The sequence below is a fragment of the Haliotis rufescens genome, unplaced genomic scaffold (genome assembly GCF_023055435.1).
Source record: "Haliotis rufescens isolate VD_foot unplaced genomic scaffold, xgHalRufe1.0.p SCAF_3, whole genome shotgun sequence".
Taxonomy (NCBI): domain Eukaryota; kingdom Metazoa; phylum Mollusca; class Gastropoda; order Lepetellida; family Haliotidae; genus Haliotis; species Haliotis rufescens.
This window is the reverse complement of record NW_025964001.1, coordinates 27,568,093-27,591,114: the sequence shown is the minus strand read 5'-3', so window position 1 is coordinate 27,591,114 and position 23,022 is coordinate 27,568,093. Positions and strand designations below refer to the sequence as shown.

The window sequence follows — 23,022 nt, the reverse complement described above, 5'->3', positions numbered from 1 at the left end:
TAGCATCTGTGCCCGTGATGGTAAACTCAGCTGGCTTCACCATCACCCGCAGAATCAAGATTTAAGACGCCATGCTCCCTTCCCCACCCTCCACCCCCCATCCCCTGCTCGAGCTCTCGATCCCTACCGGCTTCTCCGGCCCCCACCTCGATATGCAGCGCAGCTGTCCTTGAGCTGGGGCATTACGTCATGTTTCATTAACATCACGAAGAACACCAGTTTCTGGGCAGTCAAGGCTGTCCCCTGTTTTAAAATAACTACATTTTTTAAAACGGACAATTATTCAACACAATACACAACCAGTAAACCCTGACTGCAAATATTTTTAATTAAATTGTATTTTCATCTCAAAATAGTTTATATTGGGGGCAGTCGATCCTTTAGAATATGGATATGTGGCGAATGACGTATTATTTATTGCATATGCATATATAGTGCATTTAGCGTTTCAGTTACTAAGAGTAATTAAGTGTAAATTATTATTTTTAATGTTATGTGAATTATTCATTAAATAGTCTTTCAACTTGCATGAACGATTCATGTGTACTTATAATAGGCAGATCAATAGCTTTTTCTTGAACAAAATCTATATAATTATATATATTTCTTCGCTGCCTCATGTAGAATTTACAAAATGTGGTTATTTTTAACTGACAATAACATCGTTACGTCAAACAAACATCTCGTCCCGTTTCCTCTCTTTAAATAGCCTTATTATTTATTACGTGACACTGCATATTTGTAATCGAATTATCTAAATGTCACATTGACCGATTTGTCAAATTTGTTGTCACTGCACACTAATCAGTTAGTTTATGAACAAGCACCTGTCAAACAGCCACTGTCATATACATATCTCATTATGTGCGCCGAATTTACCATATCAATGGTAACCTCATAATAATATCGTAGCGGTGTGTAGCATAACCTTCTAGGTTTTCATTCTCAATGGAATTGATTGACCGAGTCACCGTATTTGGCCGTGGAAACCATATTTGGTCTCCCCATTTTGCCATACATGGCGCGTGCCCAAAGAGGACACGTTGTTCATATTCATACGCCAATACAAATAATTCATAACTAACATCGACAATCTGATCAAATGTTGCTTAATGTTGTTAATGAACCGAATTGAGCATTTGTAGATGTGCAAAATACGTAATTTGACCAGTATCTGCTATTATTTGGAACTATTTTCTTCCGCGCTCTAATCTGCAGTGCACTGTGGTCTTCTTCCCTTTATGGCGATGCAACAAACAAGGTAGTAAGGAAATTGACAAATTATTCCTTTGCCGACGACCACGATGCAGGTATCTTCGCACACCGACACCCCTATTTCTAGTGGAGGACAGCTGATAACTCCTGTTGGAATTAATGGAAGCCACGCTTCTAACCAGGTAGCGTATGCAAATGCTCAGAAACAGTTAATTTTAGAGAACGTTGATCCGACAAGTTTAGAAGAAGAGGATTCGGATTCCGATGGGGCCGATGGAGCGTTTGTATCTCAAGTTCACCAACAAATGCAACTTACACCCGGTTTACAAAACATGGCACCCGTTCTCGCTGGACCTAAGCCAGGAAAAAAGACGAAAGGCAGGGTGAAAATTAAGATGGAATTCATTGAGAACAAATTGAGGAGATACACAACGTTCAGCAAGCGGAAAACGGGAATCATGAAAAAGGTACATTTTACATATTCTTTTATGCGCAGGATATAAAATGTCAACACTGTGTTGTATGTGATTCATGTTAGCATACGTGTAGATAACGTTTTCATTCATGTGATGCATACAAGGGGCGGTTGTATCTCTATTTTGACAGCTGACTGTACGCTAACAGTAATCCCTTGTAAACACGTGCTATCGTGTTTTCACTCAAGCAGCACGAAATTGTCATTGTTACGTCATTGTTTGTCTAAAGAATAGCTTTGTGACTCCAATTTAATGCAACAAATGAGTGATGACAGTTGATAATCTTTTCAGAGATTCCAACTGAATTTTACTTAATAATGTTGCACATACAGTATGGGTTGTTTCACCGCCCACTCGAATATTTGCAGGGTTTGATCAACTTTGATGGCAACAACGTTTCACACGGTCTTGAATAATACATTGATATATGTATATTTAGAACAATCAGCTGATAACCGTAGAGCACGGCCGTGTCCTTATAGTATGCATTGTAAAATATCATTGATCAGCGTGTTTTAAATAGAACAGGCGACGAGTACCATAAATGGAAAGAGATTTTTTACTATCCAATTATATTCATTCCCATTCATTCCATGTATTGAATTAAATATGAGCACAAAGTGTACCCTTTGAGTTATGCAGTGCACTGAAGTATACAAGTGTAATATTTTGCTCATGTTACTTACTATTGCTACATATAATATTTATGCGGTATATTTTGAATAGATAGCTACAAGTACAACCACCAATACCTTTATTGATGAAATATTGATTTTTTTTTAAGATTTTGTGCATACCGTATTCAACGTAGTAAGCACCAGTAAGCTCTCAAAATTAGAATTAGAGGGCTCTTATTAGAATAATATTTTGGTGAAAACAAAACAGAGTTGAAAGATAAACTTTGTGGTTTATGCTGACTGCCTGAAATGTTTATACGCCAGATATATTTTTCCAGAATTTATAATTGCCCATAATAAAGGGTGCATTATAACACACGGGTGCGAATTAAACGCGAATAAATAAGTCTTGTGTACATTGATCAATCGGAAGGGGTGCTAATTGGGATTGTTCACTGGCCAATATATCAGCAAATATCGCCGTAGACGCTTATTAGAGCGGTGCGCTTATTACGTCGAATGCGATACTTGCATTTACAATTACTATGAAATGCTTGAGCCATTCCTAACAGCTTACTCTTTTCATGCGTGCATTCGTTTTGGATTCTGCTGTAAATAAACTGTTCCTTGGACAGTATTTTTTACATATCAGTCATTGTTGTAGAAATAAAGTGGAACATGTTGAGGGTTGGAAGATTACTACTGACTTGGTAAATAAATGTTAATGTTATAGGTTCAAGAAGTATTACTAGTACTGTTACCAGGAGTAGAAATAAACCTGGAAAGTTTGCTAGCCTGAAAGAAACACCTCAATGGTGTAATTTCTACTGGCTGTCATTATAACTTATATGTTTGGCACCTTGGGTATATAGACATTCATAATCAGGATGGCATGTCACAAAAATAAGTCTGTTTCTTGTTACTATGGTTACCATCTAGGGCTGGGTCGAGTCCAAATTTACAACCCGGGTACCCACCCCACTATTACCCGACCCTACATGGGTGCCCACCCCCCTATTATCCGACCCTGGCCAGGTACGTACTGTAGGTCTCAAGAGATTTGTAGAAAATGTCTGATTGGGAATTTATGACCATGACATGGCAAAATGTATTTAGGTACATGTATCAAACAATCTGGGCATTCATACACTTGAAGTTGACTAACGTTATATCTTTATTCAACGACCCATGAAGATTCCGGGGTAGAATAGGTCTTCAGCAACCCATGCTTGCTGTAAAAGGCGACTATGCTTGTCGTAAAAGGCGACTATGCTTGTCGTAAAAGGCGCCTAACGGGATCGGGTGGTCAGGCTCGCTGACTTGGTTGATGCATGTCATCGATCCCAGTTGCGTGGATCAATGCTCAAAATGTCAATCACTGGATTGTCTGGTCCAGACTCGATTATTTACAGACCGCCGTCATATAGCTTGACTATTGCTGAGTGCGGCGTTAAACAACAAACCAACCAACCAACCAATCTTTATTCAACCATATGAAAAGTCAGAAGGAATTGGTGCATGGTCAGAAAAAAATGAGAACATTAGTGACTTGTAGTGTAACCATACATAGAGCTCTAGAAACTTTTTGTCATTAAACAAAATATCAGGTGACTTACATCAAGGTCCGGGTAGTGTGGCTACCCGGGTCCTACTCAGTACCCACCCAATCCAGGTCCCCGATTTACCCATCCCAGCCCTATTACCATCCACACACATAGAGTTGCTGAAGTAGGGCAGCACTGTTTAACTGTGCATTGTATGTACTCTCTGGCAACTGTAAACCTCTTACAAAAGGAACCAATCAGTCTCGGGTGTAAATACATACACATGCAAGCTGTTGTAAACAGCTTAACATCCTAGACAATAATCATGGTGATATCATCTACGTATTTCCAACCAAACTGACCAATCAAAGCAACCACATGCCAAATAACATAAATATAAAAATAATGTATGTTTTTTTATTTATCTGATCAACCAAAGTTGTATGTCAGCACAAATGTAAATTCATAATATTATCTGATTATAGAAATGTGACATAACTGGTGTAGTATAGAACACCTGTGTAGCAGGGATATACCCACCAACTAGGTGGTTGGTGGGTGGTTCTCCTGTGTGAACATGTTGATGTAAGATGAGTTGCTGGTTAAAAGAATCCACATTAGCATGATTAGGCCACAAGAAATGTATTATTAAATTCATTATTATATTTTCATCAAACTTTTTGAGAAAATATGGGGCTCTTTATGTTTTATAATTATTTCATACTTTAGAACTGTTCAACATGTTCAATTTATCTGTGGACATCAGTGTTTGAAATTATTTTAAAACCCATCAAGACAGTTGGGCAGGTGAACATTGAGTCTTTCCTGCCCATCTTCAAAGTTACCTGCCCACATTCAGGCATAATGAATATTGTAAAATAGCAACGCAACAACTGAGATACAAATCACGTCTAGATTCAATTGAAATAATGCAAAACATAAGAAGTTGTAAGGTTATCTGCCAGACAGTCAGACAGGTGGAGGGAAATTTCATGGTAGGTGGTAGTGAAATTCTTGATAATTTATTATATACACTTTTGTGTCTGCTAGCCTGAATATGGCTCTAAGAATCATTTTCAGTAAGCATGGTAAGGTTTAGCGTTGTTATGTGTAGCCAGAGTACTGGCTAAAGTCATTGACTGGGGCCATATGATTCACACACATAAAACTTCATAAATCCTCATTTGTTGCAGGCTTATGAGTTGTCCACTCTGACGGGGACGCAGGTTATGCTGCTTGTGGCCAGTGAAACTGGTCATGTGTACACCTTTGCCACAAGGAAACTCCAGCCCATGATCACCAGTGAGAGTGGGAAAGCACTCATACAAACCTGCCTCAACTCCCCCGACCCCCCTCCCTTCAGCCCCGGACAACAGCAGGCTGTGGAGCAGAGGATGAACCCCTCTGGCTTTGAGGAGACAGAACTCACATGCACAGTTGGGGAGGAGGACTCAAAGGTAGTGATCACAATGTTATCTGCACCAGAGAACATTCATATGTTCCATAGTAAAATCCAGATACAATAAAAAATATCCTGTTCTCTGCACTAGAGAATGATATGAACCATATCCTATGATCTGTAGTAAAATGAAGATATGATATAAGGCATTTCCTGTTATCTGCACACAAAAATGATATGCAACATGTCCTATAATCGGAAATAAGATGAAGAGGCGATATAAAGTATATCCTGTTTTTGGCACAAGAGAACAATACGAAACATTTATCCTACAGCCCTCAATTTTGCGACTAATTTGGTCACCATAGTGACCTATTTTCGTAGTTTGCAATCAGTATTTTCATGTCAGTCACCAGCTTGCGCCTCGTCATTAACACAAGTTTTGCGACTAAAATAGTTTTCGTCATAAAATTGACAACATGATTGAAAAATAAATATCAGTAAACGAACTTGTCCAGTAAAACCAGCTCCACGCATTGATCGAAGGAAGCGCTTAAAGGTTATTAATCACGGCGCTAGTGTTAAGCGTTCACAATGCTATATGTTGTTTATTTTTGCGCAACATGGTGGGTGGCTGATCATCCGATACAGGGAAAGTTTGTTTTCAAAATTTGCCCAGCTAAAACTAGTATAAGCAACAACAAAGTGCCATGATGGTTTGGATAATGAATCAGGGGATAGGGGGTGAGATTTATGGCAGTATTGTCCCCAGGCCCGGCATGGTAGCCAGGTACGCGGAAGCTATGCACAATATTTTGAAAGTACTGATTTAACTTTGAATGTTTACTACAGTAACCCACACTGTCGAATGAACAGAAGCTGCCTTAACTTCACTGCAAGGTGTCACTCTGAAAAGACATTTGATTACTTTGTCTGAAATACAGAATAGTACCACAAGCACATGCACAAGTTGATTGGGACTTATCAATAGAATTGATTTTGTCCCAGCAAACGTTTGTGTTGTTTTTGGTGAAGTATGACTTAATTTCCTTAACTAATTGTACGGTTGGCTCCCTACATATTTTCTTAGCTCCTTAAAAAAAACACTTGAGCCAAGTGGCTCCCTGGAAAAAATTTTAACATCGAGGCCTGTCCTATGATCTGTAGTAAGACATGATAGCCTCTGCATGTTCAAACATGTTGCTTATAATATCAATCAGTGGATTGTCTGGTCCAGACTTGATAATTACAGGCTGCTGTCATATAGCTGGAATACTGCTGAGTGCTGCATTATGCAACAAATTAAAAAAAACAACACATTTGCAATGAGGAGAAGTTGATTGAAACAAAAAAAATTTCACAATATATGTTTCTGTGTAAATATATGATTTAGATATTACAACTGAAGACAATAGCTGATTTGTTCTACTTCATATTATTTAACCACACCAGTGTAGAGTCTCTTAAATGGCATACAGATGATTTGAAAAATTAACATGTCTAAATATTACCAAATGACACATTAGGCAGTAGCTTGTAGCTTGTAACAAGTTGAATTAATTAGTGTGGAGGTTGTGGCACTGTAAGCATGGTAAGATGTTTGCACCGTAGGGTATGTCAGATGTGGTGCTGGGGTGAAACCCAACACCCGTGTATCTGGTCCGCTGGTGCCCCCTCCCCCTCAAACAGCTGGCCATTGCCAGAGGGTTCAGGGCAGTAATTAACCCCAGTCTGTGTACACAACACAGTACACACTCCAACCCTCAGGAATGTCCTTAGTCAGAATCAATGCAGGAATATTCTGCTGTCCCATTGATCTTTCTTATATAAGTTGTAACAGAAGATCCAAGAATTTAGGAAATGGGTCCAAATTATCCTTTAAGTTGGCCATATGTGTCTTTCTTAAAAGAAGGGATGCTAGATACGTCTTCAGCCTCGCCTGTGCCCCCAGATTTTGATGAAGATGGAAGTGATTTTGTTTTTGTATATCACATGTTTACATTGTGTACTTATCATTATTCCCAACTTTCCTAAATTTACTTTGGTGTAAATATTTAAGTAATATCTATGATGTCCACCAATGAGTTATTAATGTGGTGTTTCTCTATTGAATCAATGCATGACAAAATATAAGCATCCTTTAAAAAAATATAATTAGCTGAATATAATCATGAAAATTAAGGATTAGTAAATAATCTGCCAATAAACTGTGGCTTTATTGTCGTGATAGTGAAGAAGTTGTTTTGCCTTTTGATATAAAAGATAAAAGGGAACCTTGTTTGTTTTTTGGTTCAGAGTTAGTTGCATTCCGCCTGGCAGAGAAAAAGAGACCTACAATAAGACCAGTGCAGTGTTACTGTGCTATCAACATAACTTAATCATTTAAAATAGTAAAATAAAAACCTGTTGAAAATTTGACACCCCCTGCTATTTAATAGGATAAAATTAGAAAAAAAGTTTGAACATACTGAAATAAATAACAGATCTTTGACACATGAAGTCTAGGTCTTTGTTGATTGCCCCCATTCATTATGTAATCATGGTAATTGACTGTATCAAGATTTTTCAAATGCTAACATACAGTTATGCCTTTTTCCATGGCTCTATTGCCATGTTACCATGGTTACTGTTATGACCCTTACAGTCTGAAGTGGGCAGTTAAAGTTCGGAAAAATATTGTCAACCACACCCACTGAGATTATCGTACATAATATTGACTACCATATTGCCTCTGGTAGATGTCCAGGCATACCATTGGCGCAAGCTGTTGACACAGCCTCTATTTTATTTAATGCTGACAAATACATTGTAACGCATTGGCACATGGTCCAGAGACCATGGTTTAGAGAGCGCAGACCACAAATCAGGTGAAGTTAAGTAACATTGGTCGCGGAGAGTAGTTGGATGGATGACTGCATTCGGCGGCTTGGCTGCTGAAAGTATTTAGGACTTTGGTCCTGCCACCCACACAAGTGCATGTGGCGCAAGTGACTCTTTCCTAAATATGCCTCTGTTCACCCAGCGGTTATTGGGTGTCCGAAAGGTTGAGACTGTTAAACTTGTAGCCCCTCAAAGGCGGCTTGGGTTTTATCCTCCCCAGGGAGTTGAGAAGGTCCATTGAGTACACACTGAATACATTGACAGGTGATGTTGTTGTGCTTTTTTAGGGTATTGAATAGGCACGCTATTATTATTATTATTATTATTTCACAAGCTCTGTGTAATATCAGAAAAATAGATACTTACATCATTGTTGCACTGTATACAGAAATCAACAGTCATGCACCAAAATACACCATCTATCATGTATTGCCATGACCAGGGTCATACATATGAAAAACCATCCTCACCCATGCGCAATATTTATACATTTGTAAGTTTTATATACATGATAGTTTTTGTGTTCATTTTGGGATATGTTTTCTGGACACAAAAAAAAGATGACCGAACACACAGTTTGTTCACAGAATGAGAATATTTGCTTTTGTTCAGCACTATTATGTTAGCTCATGATCACAAAATGCTCCCCTCTGAGAAAAGCTGTATCCACACTTAAAATTGTTAATTAATTACACCAAGATGAAACATAAGAATATATTTCTAGAGGTATCGGCATCCAAGAAGACATTTATAAGTAAAGCAAGCAGCATGCTAGCTGGCAAGTAATCCCATGCATAGCACAGTGTGATGGTCCTAGTCGACAGTGGCAGGCAGCTGTCAATGGACCTGTAGCTTCAAGCTTCTATGATTCTATCTGGCTGTGTCTGTACGAGCAGCCCTGCTGGTGTAGAGTTGCCTTATTCAGGGGATGAGTAACCTGGCAACTGACATCAAAGCTCCCCCTCCCCCTGCACCCCTCCCTTCACCCTGTTACATATGGCCTGTCTTGCCTTATATGGTGTGGGCCTGCTACCTAGCTTGCTAGGTAAGAAAGCAGACCCAGATTTTTCTGGGCCATAATTGGCAGCTCACCATGTAGGTAGCTGCTCATTCCTGCTTATCTGTGTGATGATGCATTTCGGGAGGATTTGTTGGAAAGGTTAAGGGTCATTTCGGGGCTAAAGTCTGTTTCAGCCATACAGGACAGATTTACGGTGATGGGAATACCATCAGAGAGCTATAAAGCTGTTTCCATGTATATGGTTTTGTGTTGCTTCATGTCATACAAACAGCACAAACCAAGCTGACATGTTTCTTTTGTCATGGTCTCAATGCGTTGTTCACCGAGTGCATTGTGTGTGATACTATCAATATACCATGTATACTGAGGTATGTGTTTAAAGCAGTATACCGCCGTTTTCTGAAGTACAAATTGCAGTACTTTTGTCTTATACTAACATAAATAAAAATATTTGCTATAATTAGCAACAAGGTAGCACACAAGAGCTGCAAATTTATAAAATCTAAGAAAAGTTACTTTTTGCTCCAGCAGCTGATTAGTATATGAAAACCAGTTGCTAGGGAAGAGTCATCATTTATAAGTTGTATCTGTGGTGACTATAATAATAAAAGTATTAATATCATTTATAAGTTGTTTTTGAATACTGTGTATTCGACGTAATAAGCATAAGCCCAGGGCGCTCTCAAAATTAGAAATGGGGGCTCTTATTAGAATATTATTTTGGTGAAAAAAACAGAGTTGAAAGATAAATTTCGTAGTTTATGCTGACTACCTTAAATTTTCATGTACGACAGATATATTTTTCCAGAATTTAATTGGCCATAATTAAGGTTTTATATAACACACAAGTGCGTATTATACATGAATAAATAAGTCTTGTGTACATTGATCAATCGGTAGGGGTGCTAATTGAGGTTGTTCACTGTGACAGCAAATATCGCCGTGGGAGCTTATTAGAGCAGGGCACTTATTACGTCAAATATGTATGTTTAAACATTAATCATACCTGACAAGAGAACTAATCCTGGTTTAGTCCGACAACAAGTGATTTGTTAAGTTTAGATGCTGAAAATCGGGTCAGGAGTTGGTGAAACGTATTGGATTTTAATCAATCAAATGAAATGCCTTTTGCTTTAAATGTGCACCTGGATTGTTATGGGTTGCAGTATTATCAACTAGTGTTGTGTTTGTCAAGGATTATTTTATATACTGGACAGGTTAAACACATGGGGGACTAAATAGCAATCTGGAAACCAGAATCAAACATATACAAGTATATCATGTATATTGGCAGGTATCACAATACTCACAATTAAAATGCACACATGTCTGGGATTATGTTTTTCACTGTTCTTATAATCTGTGCAATTTACTTTGACAATTCATGACAATTTTTCATTCATATGTTGTCACGTTAATTAACATGTTAGTATTCATGAGACATAACAAAAGGGTATACTAGCCCTTGTTTAATTTTTTCAACAAGTGGAAAATGGTTGGGTGAGTTTATTCTTCAAAAAAAAGTTAGAAATTATTGTCCCACAATACAATGAAGTGATGATGGAGTGATGGAAATGATGATTAATAATTATGTTTACTCTAATTACATAGACATGATGTCACAACTCAAATTTATTACTTGTAACTACCGTATTCGACGTAATAAGCGCCCAGGGCGCTCTCAAAATAAGAAATAGGGGGATCTTATCAGAATGTTATTTTGGTGGAAAAAACAGTTGAAATATAAATTTCGTGGTTTTTGCTGACAGCCTGAAATGTTTATGTACGACAGATATATTTTTCCAGAATTAAATGCCCATAAGTAAGGGTGCATAAAACACACGAGTGCATATTATACGCGAATAAATAAGTCTTGTGTACATTGATCACTCGGAAGGGGTTCTGATTGGGATTGTTCAATAGCCGAGATCTTAGCAAATGTCGTCGTGGGCGCTTATTAGAGCGGGGCGCTTATTACGTCGAATACGGTATGTTTTGTTTGTTGTTTAAAGCTGCACTCAGCAATATTCCAGCTATATGACGGCAGTCTGTGTAAATAATGGACCAGGCAATCCAATGATTGACATCATGAGCACTGATATACGCAATTTGGATCGATGACATGCATCAACCGAGTCAGTGAGCCTGACCACTAATCCTGTTGGTTGCCTCTTACAACAAGCATAGTCACATTTTATGGCAAGCATGTGTTGCTGAAGACTTATTCTGACCCGGATCTTCACGGGTATATACCAGTGTAAAAGTAACGTGTACCCTATTTACATAGAGACAATGTTTCTTACAAGAGAGTAATTACTAACTTAATGGCCTCTTTTCACAAAGCCACCTTAGTGCTGAGACAATTGTAACTCCCATGCTTTAATATTGATAATATGATAGTCAAAGTGCAGAGCTCCAGATAAGCGTGTGGGTATTTTACCCATCCATTTTAAAATCATTGGGTATCAGTAATTCTATCTAGGTATTCAAATTTCTGTTACCCATGTTACCCACTAGTTTTAACACATGTGGGTATTTATTAAGATAAATATTTAAAAACACTATTCATCTAGTCCCTGTAAACTGTTGTCATGTGGGTTCAATAGCTTTATAAGACTCAAAAATGCCGCGATACTTCCACAAGAAAGTATGATGGCAAATGATCATGATGTAACTGTCATCGTGGAGTTTTGCAAGGTTGACGGAATGTCTGTATATAATTTCAAAATAAGTTGCTGATTTGCTAATCGAATACGCAGGGTTACTTTACAATGTTTTGATGATACGCACAAGTTATATTTTTGTAGCGTATCTGTAGTGTTCGTTGCGTATTTTATTTCACTGCGTTTTTCTGCATTTCTGATGCGTATTTTACGCAGATACGCAGCTTATCTGGAGCTCTGAAGTGCTAAGATCACTTTGTAGAACAGGGCCCTAACGTAGATGGGAAATGGACTATTGAGCGTAGTCCCTGTGTAACACCTTGAACATGTTAAATGGAGTGGTAGCTTTTCCAGTACAGACTGTAGTGGCGCTGAGACTTGGGAAGGAGACTACCTGACAGAAATGGCTGTTAGTCTCTATTTGGCTGATTGCCCTTTCCAGGAATCTGTGATGGTTTGACTGGCATCTGGCCAGCAACATACAGGGAAGATGCATTCCCCATCCCCCCAGCCCAATCTTGTCATTAGAGCAAGCACAGCTGTGCTTTGGGACAGTCCATTTATTGAATAGGGGTGGCTTAGACATGATGGGAAAGATTATCTATTGTCAAAACGGTTTAGCAGATCTTGAAATAATGTTTATTTGAAATTGAAGTTGAAAATTAAATTGCCTTAAACCTGTACCCGGAAAGTAAAAAAAAAATCAGTTTTTTTTTTTACAACTTGTTACCCCTCTGTTTGAACTGGAATAATCTTGTGTAAATCATACTGAAGGTAAACTGTGCATTCTCACTATGTAGTTTTGAGTGACTCATTTTAGCAGGAAATTCCACTTTGAAGAAACCTATTTGTAGTGGAATTTAAATAAATGCTAAACATAATTAAGCAATTTGCTTATCTGTTTCCTTGGTTACTTTGGAAGTAAGATTTCCATAAGTATTTTCAGTTTTATTATTTGGTATCATGGATCATAAGATTCTCAATTGATGATGGTAAAGAAAAACCTACGAGAAGTCCTTTGTGAAATAGAATTATGCACATGAACTAGTGAAGTAATTATTTTAAAAATGTCATTATATGACTATGCATACACTACCTGGGAAATGGACCCATGAAGATCTGGGGTAGAAAAGGTCTTCAGCAACCCATGCTTGCCGTAAATGGCGACTATGCTTGTCGTAAGAGGCGACGAACAGGATCTGGTGGTCAGACTCGCTGACTTGGTTGATGCATGTCATCGTATCCCAATTCTTTGGATCGATGCTCATGATGTCAATCACTGGATTGTCTGGTCCAAAATCGATTATGTACAGACCGCCATCATATAGCTGGAATATTGCTGACTGCGGTTTTAAACAACAAACAAACACACAAAACTTGGGAAATGTCCAATAAAACATGCACAGGCAGTATACGGATAAAAGTATATTCTTGGAATAAATTAATCCTTTTATTAAAGATGTCACATAAAATGGGGGTGGGGTGCAGCGAAATATGATACAATCCTACGACTAATCTTTCTTTCTCTATTCCCTCCCCCTCCCCCCAAATATTAATACATGGCCAGTCTCTTAGTGCTACATGTGGTATGTGGAAAAGGATGTTAATATTATGATTAACAGCATAGACCTAGTACTTAACTTCAGTAAGAGAAGCAGGCCACTACAATCAGAGATACCTCGTGATAGGTATGGGTACACCCTTATCAATATATGGGGGTGGGGTGTTTACTTTTGAGTTAAACATGTAGCATGTACACAGAAATCAAACTGAGCATTTTGATGGGTTATTTCTGGGCAAGATATGCGATATTTGCACAGGCCTGCAGTAATAGTCATGAGTGTATGAGTGTTTAATAATACTTCTTGTATTTCTACAGAACATGTCGAAATGCTTGTTGTCGTGGTTATCCTAGTTTATTGCAGATTAATGTTTAGCATTGTAACAATGATACCTCTGACGGTGAGTGTGTCTTTGTATTATTATTTGTGAATACTGCATATCTAATCACATTTTCCCAATAGTTTATCAACACTCATGATATCTTTATATGGTAAGTGATCAGTCCTTTGTGAAGTCAACATTATGGGATTTGTCGATTTCCAGGCATTTAATACTCTAATAAACAAAGAAATCTGAAAATACACACTGGATTATTGGACATTGTAAGGCTATCGGTAAATTTCTGCAGCACTCTCTTCGACATGTATCCTAACAGCTGTGAGAAAGACATGATACCTCTCCCGTATTGTGAGTGAGTGAGTGAGTATGGTTTTACGCCGCTTTTAGCAATATTCCAGCAATATCACGGCGGGGGACACCAGAAATGGGCTTCACACATTGTACCCATGTCGGGAATCGAACCCAGGTCTTCGGCGTGACGAGCGAACGCTTTAACCACTAGGCTACCCGACCGCCCTCTCCCGTATTGTGCCTTCTAACAGTGGATATTGTGATACAACAATCACACTGCCTGATGAACAGAATGCAGAAAAATATGACTGAGCTAGATTTTCGGATATAACTATTGTGATGCTGAACACTGGGAAAACAATTTCATGAAATTATTCCCATCACTTCAAAACCAATTTATGTTTCTCAACCAGTATATTTGCAACACAATCTAATTTCTTTTTCAGCTGATTAATCACTGTAGATAATCACTATCTATAATTGTGTTAAGGGTGAAGGGGTACCTTAATGGTTCAAGCATGGCTTGTAGTACTTTAGAACATGGATTGACGCCGCACATGGGTACAATGTATGAGGCCCAACTCTGCAGTTATCATGGTTATAGAGTCCTCTGTCCTGATATGTCAAAAGCAGTGTAAAACCTAGTGTCTCCCAGAACCTGGAGCATATATTTAAAAAAAGGAGTCCAACTCAAGTCTAGAATGATATTTTACTTTTTATTTTGTATATTTAAATTAGGTAACTTTATTTGAAGGACTAATGGTCTGTCAATGTAAAACCCTATTCACTGTAAGCCTTGTTTGTTCCTCCAGGCCGGCATCCAGGTGATCCAGGAAGGTCTGACTAAGCAGCCCATGTACCAGGTCTCCTCCGGTATGGTCCAAGCTGACCAGTCCACCTACCAGACCACCCAGCCCACTGCCGTGTCCTCTCAGTCAGTACAGTTAGGCACAACACAACCCACGGTCACAAGTTTTGTCCAGCAGGCCAACACTGGACACACTGTCACAGTGTCACATGCACCACCCTCATCGAAAGCAGCCACAGCAACTGCAGCAACCAACATCTCCATGCAGATTCCTGCTGGACTTATCCTCCCTGGTGAGTTGCTAGAGTTGCCTCCCTTATGTGCCTAGATCTGCTTCTTTTTGGTTGGATAGGCCTTGCAGGAAGTTACCTGTTTTTGAGACGAGGGGACTTAAAGTATTAATTAGGTTGGGTGGGGGAGGGGAATGACCACAGGGGTCCAATTCTAGGACGTGTGGCACATTTAACTCCATATCATGTGATTGTTTACCTTCTAGCGCCTAACAGGCAGCTTGGGTTGTATACTCCCCTGGGAGCTGAGAATGATTCTTGAGTGCACACTGATCCAGTGACCGGGGTAATAATAGCACTATGAGTATGCCCTGTGTGGTGTGGAAATATGTGCAATATAAATGGCCTATTATTAGTAGTATTAGTATTAGTAGTATTATTTGGTTTGAATAAAATGAAGCCCTGGCTCATGGTCAACTGAACCTCCTAATGTTGAGTGTATTTCTTATGAAACTAGAACACTCAGTTATGTATAATTGCACTTCACCGGATTGTATATCACCATGTTATGTGTTAAAGGTACCCCCATCACTATTCCTATACAGCAGGGACATCAGGCTGTTGTAACAACACAGCAACAACAGCAACAACATCAGCAGACAGTGTATAGGATACCCTCAAGTCAGCTCGTCTCGGTTGCAGGTATGTGCAAGAAATTAGATGCAGACCGCCCCTTTAAGACACAGCTTGACTTCATATAAGTTGCTTGTCTCTATATAACCCTGTGGGGTTCCAGGTTAGAATAGGTCCCAGCAACCTATGCCGGTTGTACGAGATGACCTAATGGATCGGGTGGTCAGGTTTGGTGACTGGGTTGATTGTGTGTCATCACTCCCTGATGACTTAGTTATATAATCACTGGATTGTTTGGTGCTGACTACAGACTACATATTGCTTGAATATTGCTGAGTGTGACGTTAAATAACAAACAATGATAGCTTTGATGGCATCAGAATCAATACAGGTATTTTTCTTTGAAAACAAATTTCAGGCTAGTTTAATAAAAATTAAGATAAGTTAAGGTGAGACTTTATTATTAATTTATATAGCACAGTTGATTAGCACTGAAATATGAAAATAAGAAATTTATGACATTAAAATATGTGTCCAATTTATATTAACACATCAAGGTGAACATCATTATCTATTGTTATTGTAAATTGTTTCAGGATTTTTTGGTCAAAACTCATGAAAGCAGAGTAAATCAAAATCACAAACATTTTATGAAACAATAAAACTGTCAAACAGTACAATAAAATATAATATTTTTTATATTTCATTTTTTGGGCCAAGCTCATTCATAGATTAAGAAAAGAATTGGTAATGCCAAATTGATATACTCCTAAAGATTAGCTACATTAACTATTGCAATTTGTGGGGAAACAGCTACTACTGAGGAAGCATTGAACCCTGCATGGTGCATCCATGATTGCAGACAAGTGGTTATTTATCAGTAGTTGTATGATGTCATTGAGCTGAAAATATGACTATCTTCTGAAGCGTGTAAACATGGACATGTTTTTTAATGTTGCAGGTAGTCAGTTAAATACAAGTAGCAGTGACACATCTCAATCACCTGTTTCATCAGCATCAACCACTCCCTCCAACATCACCATGGTATCGGGTAAGTATTGAAACTGTAAATCTGAAACAAACACAGCTTCTACAACACAGTTCTGTCTGATTAATCTTTATCTTGTCAATGTGAAACAGGGGGCGGTCGGGTAGCCTTGTGGTTAAAGCGTTCGCCCGTCACGCCGAAGACCCAGGTTCGATTCCTGACATGGGTACAATGTGTGAAGCCCATTTCGGTGTCCCCCGCCATGATATTGCTGGAATATTGCTAAAAGCGGCCGTCTGAACACTTTTTTAATTCCTGCTATTGATGAAATTTCTTTGAATGTGTTATTCCATGTATACACTGGTACAGATGGCATATGAATGTGTTATTCCATGTATAGATGGCATATGAATGTGTTATTCCATGTATAGATGGCATATGAATGTGTTATTCCATGTATAGATGACATATGAATGTGTTATTCCATGTATAGTTGACATATGAATGTGTTATTCCATGTATAGATGGCATATGAATGTGTTATTCCATGTATAGATGACATATGAATGTGTTATTCCATGTATAGATGACATATGAATGTGTTATTCCATGTATAGATGACATATGAATGTGTTATTCCATGTAACGATTGATGATATAGATAACTTACATGCTTTTCCACCTGTAGATGACATCTGAGTGTTTTATTACATCCATAGACTATGTATGAATGTGACTACTTGTGAATACTTAATTCCACTTAAAGATTCCCTATGTGATATTTCCCCTATAGATGACTATTGAATGTTATATTCCACATACATCATGATACATGTAAATGACTTATGGATTTAATCAATTCCCTATCTGCAACTACTTTGTAGCAGATGGACTTCTTCCAGGATCAGCATCAATGAGCGGCAACGCAATGACCCCCGGGATTGTGATGTACCAAACACCCCAGGGTGTGGTGTATGCCACTCCCACTGCCACGTTACAGGACCGGGGGACCATCTTCAACTTCCAGCAGCCTGCAACAGCCATCTCCATGCAGCAACAGGACCAGCAAGGCACGTAGAACTCACCCCATGGGTAGAATCAAGGGTTGAAAAACACATCACGCTATTGACTCTTGCCAACTTTGAAGAGTCAAAATTATTATGGAAATAAGAATTGTTAAAATTTAAGAAAATCTGTGCTCTTTACCATTCTTAGTGCCATTGAGACACGGTGGGATATTTCCATCTAATTTAAGAAAAGGGAATAATTTTTTTTATTTATTTCCATATTTTCAGGTACAGGCAAGCAGCAAATGTTACATTATCGTTGAAGTACGCATACTATAATTGACTTAGCATAAACAAAAACATTTATTATGCAGTATTACATACTGCTGAAATTGTCATGGAAAACTATACAAGCTAGCCGTGTATATATATAGATACATACTGAATTCATGACGCGACGTTAAAGCCCCACCCTGACTATAAATAGCCTGCAAGGTGGCGGTGTTTCAGTTTCGAACAATGACTTTTTTGAAAACCATACGGGAACAAGATCACCATTGACCGTTAAACTTCGTATCAACTTGAATGACAAACCATGGATACAACAAATGGCTCCATATCAAGATATAAGTCAATAAATTTTCTGTAGTTTTATCCTAAAAAATCGAATCGATCGTGTTTGTCGTCTGCATCGATCACAGTGGGCGGAGCTTATTTACGTTTGCGCTATAAATAGCAAAGCACATGGTCATGTGTACATGTGGCACATTTAATGCATTTGTGGTCAAAGTGTATTGTGTTGTATATTTTTACGGCAGAACAGCAGCAGAACATCAGTTTAAAACTTACGTCCTTGTTGTCAAACGGCCCAAGTGGGTGGGTGTTTACATGACGTCACCCGTTTACGCAATAACCAATGAAATGTGTGTGTTATCATCACGTCATATTGACCTGTCAGATCACTCGTATAAGCTCCGCCCACTAGAGTGCGGTAGGTCCTACCGCAGATGGGGCTTTAAACCCCATTTCACCTCACCTCACCTCACTGAATTCATAAAACGGTACATATAAAATGATAGTTAATAAGAATATCACAATATACAACAAGTATAGGTTTTGATATGCATTGGAAACTTAATGGATCGTAAACACAAGTTTTTCTCAACTTTAAAGATAAGGTACATTCAGGTACATTCAGCAAATTACTTTCTTTAAACAGTGTAGAGATGACCAGAAGGAAAAGAACTTTTATTTTTCTCCACTCGAAAAATAAATAAATTTAGTAAGGTCATAAGAAAAGTAAAGGGAATAATGTAAAAGTTGTGAGACTAGTTTTGGGTCAAGTGGCCAACAGTCTGTGTCACACCCTGGTTAATGCACCACATGAGGAAATGTAGATATTAAGTAATATTGCTTTGCTTTAGCCCTGACCCAGGTTAGAACTGGTCTTCAGCAACTCATGCTGGTTGTAAGAGGCGACTAACAAAATATGACATATCAGCGACATAGAAATTTCGATTATTTGATTATTTACGGATCACCATCATTAGCTGGAATATTGCAGATTGCAGCATTTAACAACAGACAATCAATCAACACTTTGCGTTAAAGAACAAGCTGTGCGTTAGTTGCGATGATATGTCCTCAATGGGATCCCAAACTACCATGAACTGGAGCTATTCATGTGACAAAGCACGGAAGAAAAAACCAAAGACAAACACATTTTTTTCTTGACTCTCTATGCTCTGCTGATTTCTTCTTTGGATCAAAGTATAGCCGGGTTATATAAATTTGCATTGATTTTTAAGGTTTCTACAAGGGGGTCTCATTATAGGCTAGATTGTATTATAGATGCCATTAAGACCGCGATATATGATACACCTTATTGGACTTACTGTTATAGTGATTTCTATCTGTGTGATTTATATATTTCTATTCTGTTTGTGTTCCAGTTGGTAGTGGAACCCAGCAGATCATTACAATTCCAGTCCCCGTGTCACTGGCAAATTCAGGACAGGTACGTAGATCTTTTTTTGAGAAATAAATAGAGTTTTATTATCTCTTTTCATCATTATTTTTAATTAGGTGTCAGTGAAGATTTTTCATTGTCACAAACTACACTGAAAGCTTGCTAGTCTAGAAACGCCACCTTCTACTAGATTACTACATATCAGAAACGTCAGTGTGTTTATACAGGAACATTACCCTGTACCCATGGTTTATTTATCCTTGCGCTGATTCCTGGTTATAATTAATCCCCAGCATCTTATACTGGTTGTATGAAGCGACCAAATGGATCGCCTGGTCAGGCTTGATCAATCGGACCCTGACAACATGGATCAATGTTCACAATTATCAATCACTGGATCGTCTGGTCAAGACTTGATTATTTAGCATCCACCGTCATGTAGCTAGAATATTGCTGGAATAAGTGTGGCAATAAACAACAAACAGACTACATGTTAATCTGAACAATTTCATTGGGTAGATACCATCCTGATTAAAGCGGTGTCACTGTATTCTGGTACATTGATCACATTACTATGTGTTTGCTTCCAGGTGTTCCACCTTGCAACAGCTCACCAAGAGACAGTGGAGGTGGCGCCCCCTCCTGTGAAGAAAACTCGAAAATGAAGTCTCGGAAGCCTCAGTGTCTTGTGTTTGGAACCCTTGTGAGGAAGATGAGCCATGCAGTGACAGATGTTTAACACATGTCGTCACCCTTTGTTACGTGGGAATGGGGACGGACAATAATGTGCAATGGTTTCTGATGGTGCCTGGTTAGGTATGGCCTTTTGCCCGGTGATAGCCATGCCTGCCTCTGTAACCATGGTAACATCCAAATGGACCAGGATTGTTGTTTATACAGGATCATCCGGGATTGGCATTTTCCAAAGGTTTCATATCTACCTAGGTGGTTCAGACCCAAAGGTACACAGCCTACATGAAAGAAATCATGAAAAATTCAATGGCGAAAATGTGTGATGTTGCATTTGAATCTAAATTTGTGGTGTATGTTTCATGAACTTACAGGAATTCTGTTCAGTATGGGATGTATCAATGGTCAGTCCTTTTGAGACAGTTGACCTCAAAGGCAACCCTGGATGGATTGGTCAGTTTTATGTTGAATGATTTTATTGAGCCATCACAGCATTCAGTGCATGAGTCCACTTAGAGTTGTCTCCCCTTTACTACTAGACAAGGTCATGTGTGAAGCGGAGCCCCCCTGGTCTGTGTGTGGATATGTTTATACCCCTATCGGGATAGTGCTTTCAATGCTTGCCAAAATACATATTGTTATTTGTCAAGTTTGTACTAACTATGAACATTGTTATGTGATTTGCATGATGAAATTAAAAACATCATGAATTAGTGCAACGTGCCATTGAACATTGTTGAGGTGCTGGCCAAAAAAGTAAATTTGATTGTCATTTTTCCATTCTTACACTTTCACAGAATGTAACATGAATTAAAGTTAATCATGATTATGAGGATGAACATTATGTCCTAGGTCACACCTCAGTGTCTCTGGCTGTTTGATGCTTTTGTGGATTTCTTCCCTTTTAACAGGTATAGACTATGCTATCTAAAATGGGTTCAACCACTCAAATGAACCACTAAACCTGAAACGAAAGTGTATTGGGAGTTGTAAACTTTATTATGGTGATGTATTATGATGTATAAAATTATGGTTATGATACCAAATCAATTTTGCCATTTTGGAACTTGGAGAAGAAAAATTTGTGTGCTTTTTGTTACATTGCACCTTCTTAGCCAGCAAATCTTTAAGTTTGAATTAAGGATGACATCTGCTGAGAAAGAATCTCAGTGCTTAGCCTTATTCCTCAGTGAATTCATCGAGGATTCCTACTAGCGCTTCATGCATACACACTTATTGATTTACATATTTACTCACACCTTAAACATGTTAAATATGAAATATTTTTTCCATTTATTGAGTATTTTGTAAAGTGGTAAAATTTGTTAGTGATTGTCCCGTTCTAAATTTGTCACCACCTTGACAAAGGTGAACGATGTTTTGTTGGTGTGCTGTAGAGTGCATTGGATATTGTCATGGAAATTATCTCTGAACAAAATCACTGGCACTTGACATCCAAATTTGAAAATATCATGATCATTATTTTTCAACATTACGTTTCAACTTGAAAGGCCTGTACTGTCTTGTTGTCCAGTGCCACGGAAATCAGTGTTGTAAGGCGTTGTCTTGATGACAGTACAGTGATGTAATATATAAGTGCCTCTACTGACCTGTTCCTTATAGTGAAGGTATGTGTCAGCTTATCACTATTTTAGCTCTATGCACGTTTTCACAATTTGTCTGTGAGATTGCTTATTTAGATGAGTCATGAGTAGATGCATGCACTCTCAAAATACAGTTTTAAAATACCTCTGAATTTATGAAAATACAGCTTTAAAAAAATCCACATTTTTAACATGTTTAACAAAATAAGGATTTTTGTCCCCAATTTGCCTGTCAGAGACAATTAATTTGAAATCCTTGATAAATCCTGGTACTGTATTCGACGTAATAAGCGCCCACGGCGATATTTGCTAATATATTGGCTAGTGAACAATCCCAATTAGCACCCCTTCTGATGATTCAGTGTACACAAGACTTATTTATTTGTGTATAATATGTGTGTTATATGCATCCTTAATTATGGGAAATTAAATTCTGGAAAAACATATCTGTCGTATATTTACATTTCAGGCTGTCAGCATAGACCACGAAATTTACAATCTTTCAATTGTTTTTCACCAAAATAATATTCTAATAAGAGCCCCCTATTTCTAATTTTGAGAGCGCCCTGGGCGCTTATTATGTCGAGTACGGTATATTATGCAAAAAGTGTATTGAACTACTTCACAAGATTTACCTTACAATACAGCAGATGAAGTGTTTAAGTCTCTAGCAGTGCTTAGCCTTAAAGAAAAACTGACAGTTAAACAAGACATCTTGATACTGCTTCACGAAAAAGTCACTTTCTTATTCCTATATCAGACATTCACACCAATAAAAATGGACAAATTTCTAAAAGTCAATTGTCTTGAGAACCAATTGGTTGATTGCTGGAAGCATTATATTTTTTATTGCCTGCCTATTGAATGGCTTTGGTAAATTCTTTGTTTGTTCCACACATGATGTGTGATCGGTTTTACCCTTTTGTTTAATATTTTATTTAATATTTTATTTCACTTCAACATAGATAATATGTTACATTGAAAGATGATTCTAGTAATGCATAAGATATGATATTTAGACAATGGTAAAAGGTGCTGAAATCTGACAAATGTCCTGAGATTCCTACCTGCTCATACACTACTTA

The 23,022-nt window shown here is 38.1% G+C and overlaps 1 protein-coding gene across 1 annotated transcript; it reads left to right on the top strand.

The window, feature by feature from the left end:
- The first annotated feature begins 1,221 nt into the window (after nt 1–1,221).
- LOC124145149 (serum response factor-like) lies at nt 1,222–22,322 on the top strand. Its single transcript, XM_046514840.2, has 8 exons — nt 1,222–1,682; nt 5,046–5,309; nt 14,821–15,109; nt 15,626–15,748; nt 16,641–16,730; nt 17,552–17,737; nt 19,627–19,691; nt 20,234–22,322. Exons 1-8 carry the CDS (start codon nt 1,305–1,307, stop codon nt 20,306–20,308), a joined length of 1,470 nt encoding a protein of 489 aa, XP_046370796.1. The 5' UTR covers nt 1,222–1,304; the 3' UTR covers nt 20,309–22,322.
- Nucleotides 22,323–23,022: the final 700 nt, after the last annotated feature.

What these genes read in the sequence shown, in the direction of transcription:
- LOC124145149 (XM_046514840.2), top strand. Translation starts at nt 1,305, where the DNA reads ATGCAGGTATCTTCGCACACCGACACCCCTATTTCTAGTGGAGGACAG. An exon ending in TCAGCTCGTCTCGGTTGCAG is followed by an intron (nt 15,749 to 16,640) that starts GTATGTGCAAGA and finishes TTAATGTTGCAG; the next exon opens with GTAGTCAGTTAAATACAAGT. An exon ending in CACTGGCAAATTCAGGACAG is followed by an intron (nt 19,692 to 20,233) that starts GTACGTAGATCT and finishes GTTTGCTTCCAG; the next exon opens with GTGTTCCACCTTGCAACAGC.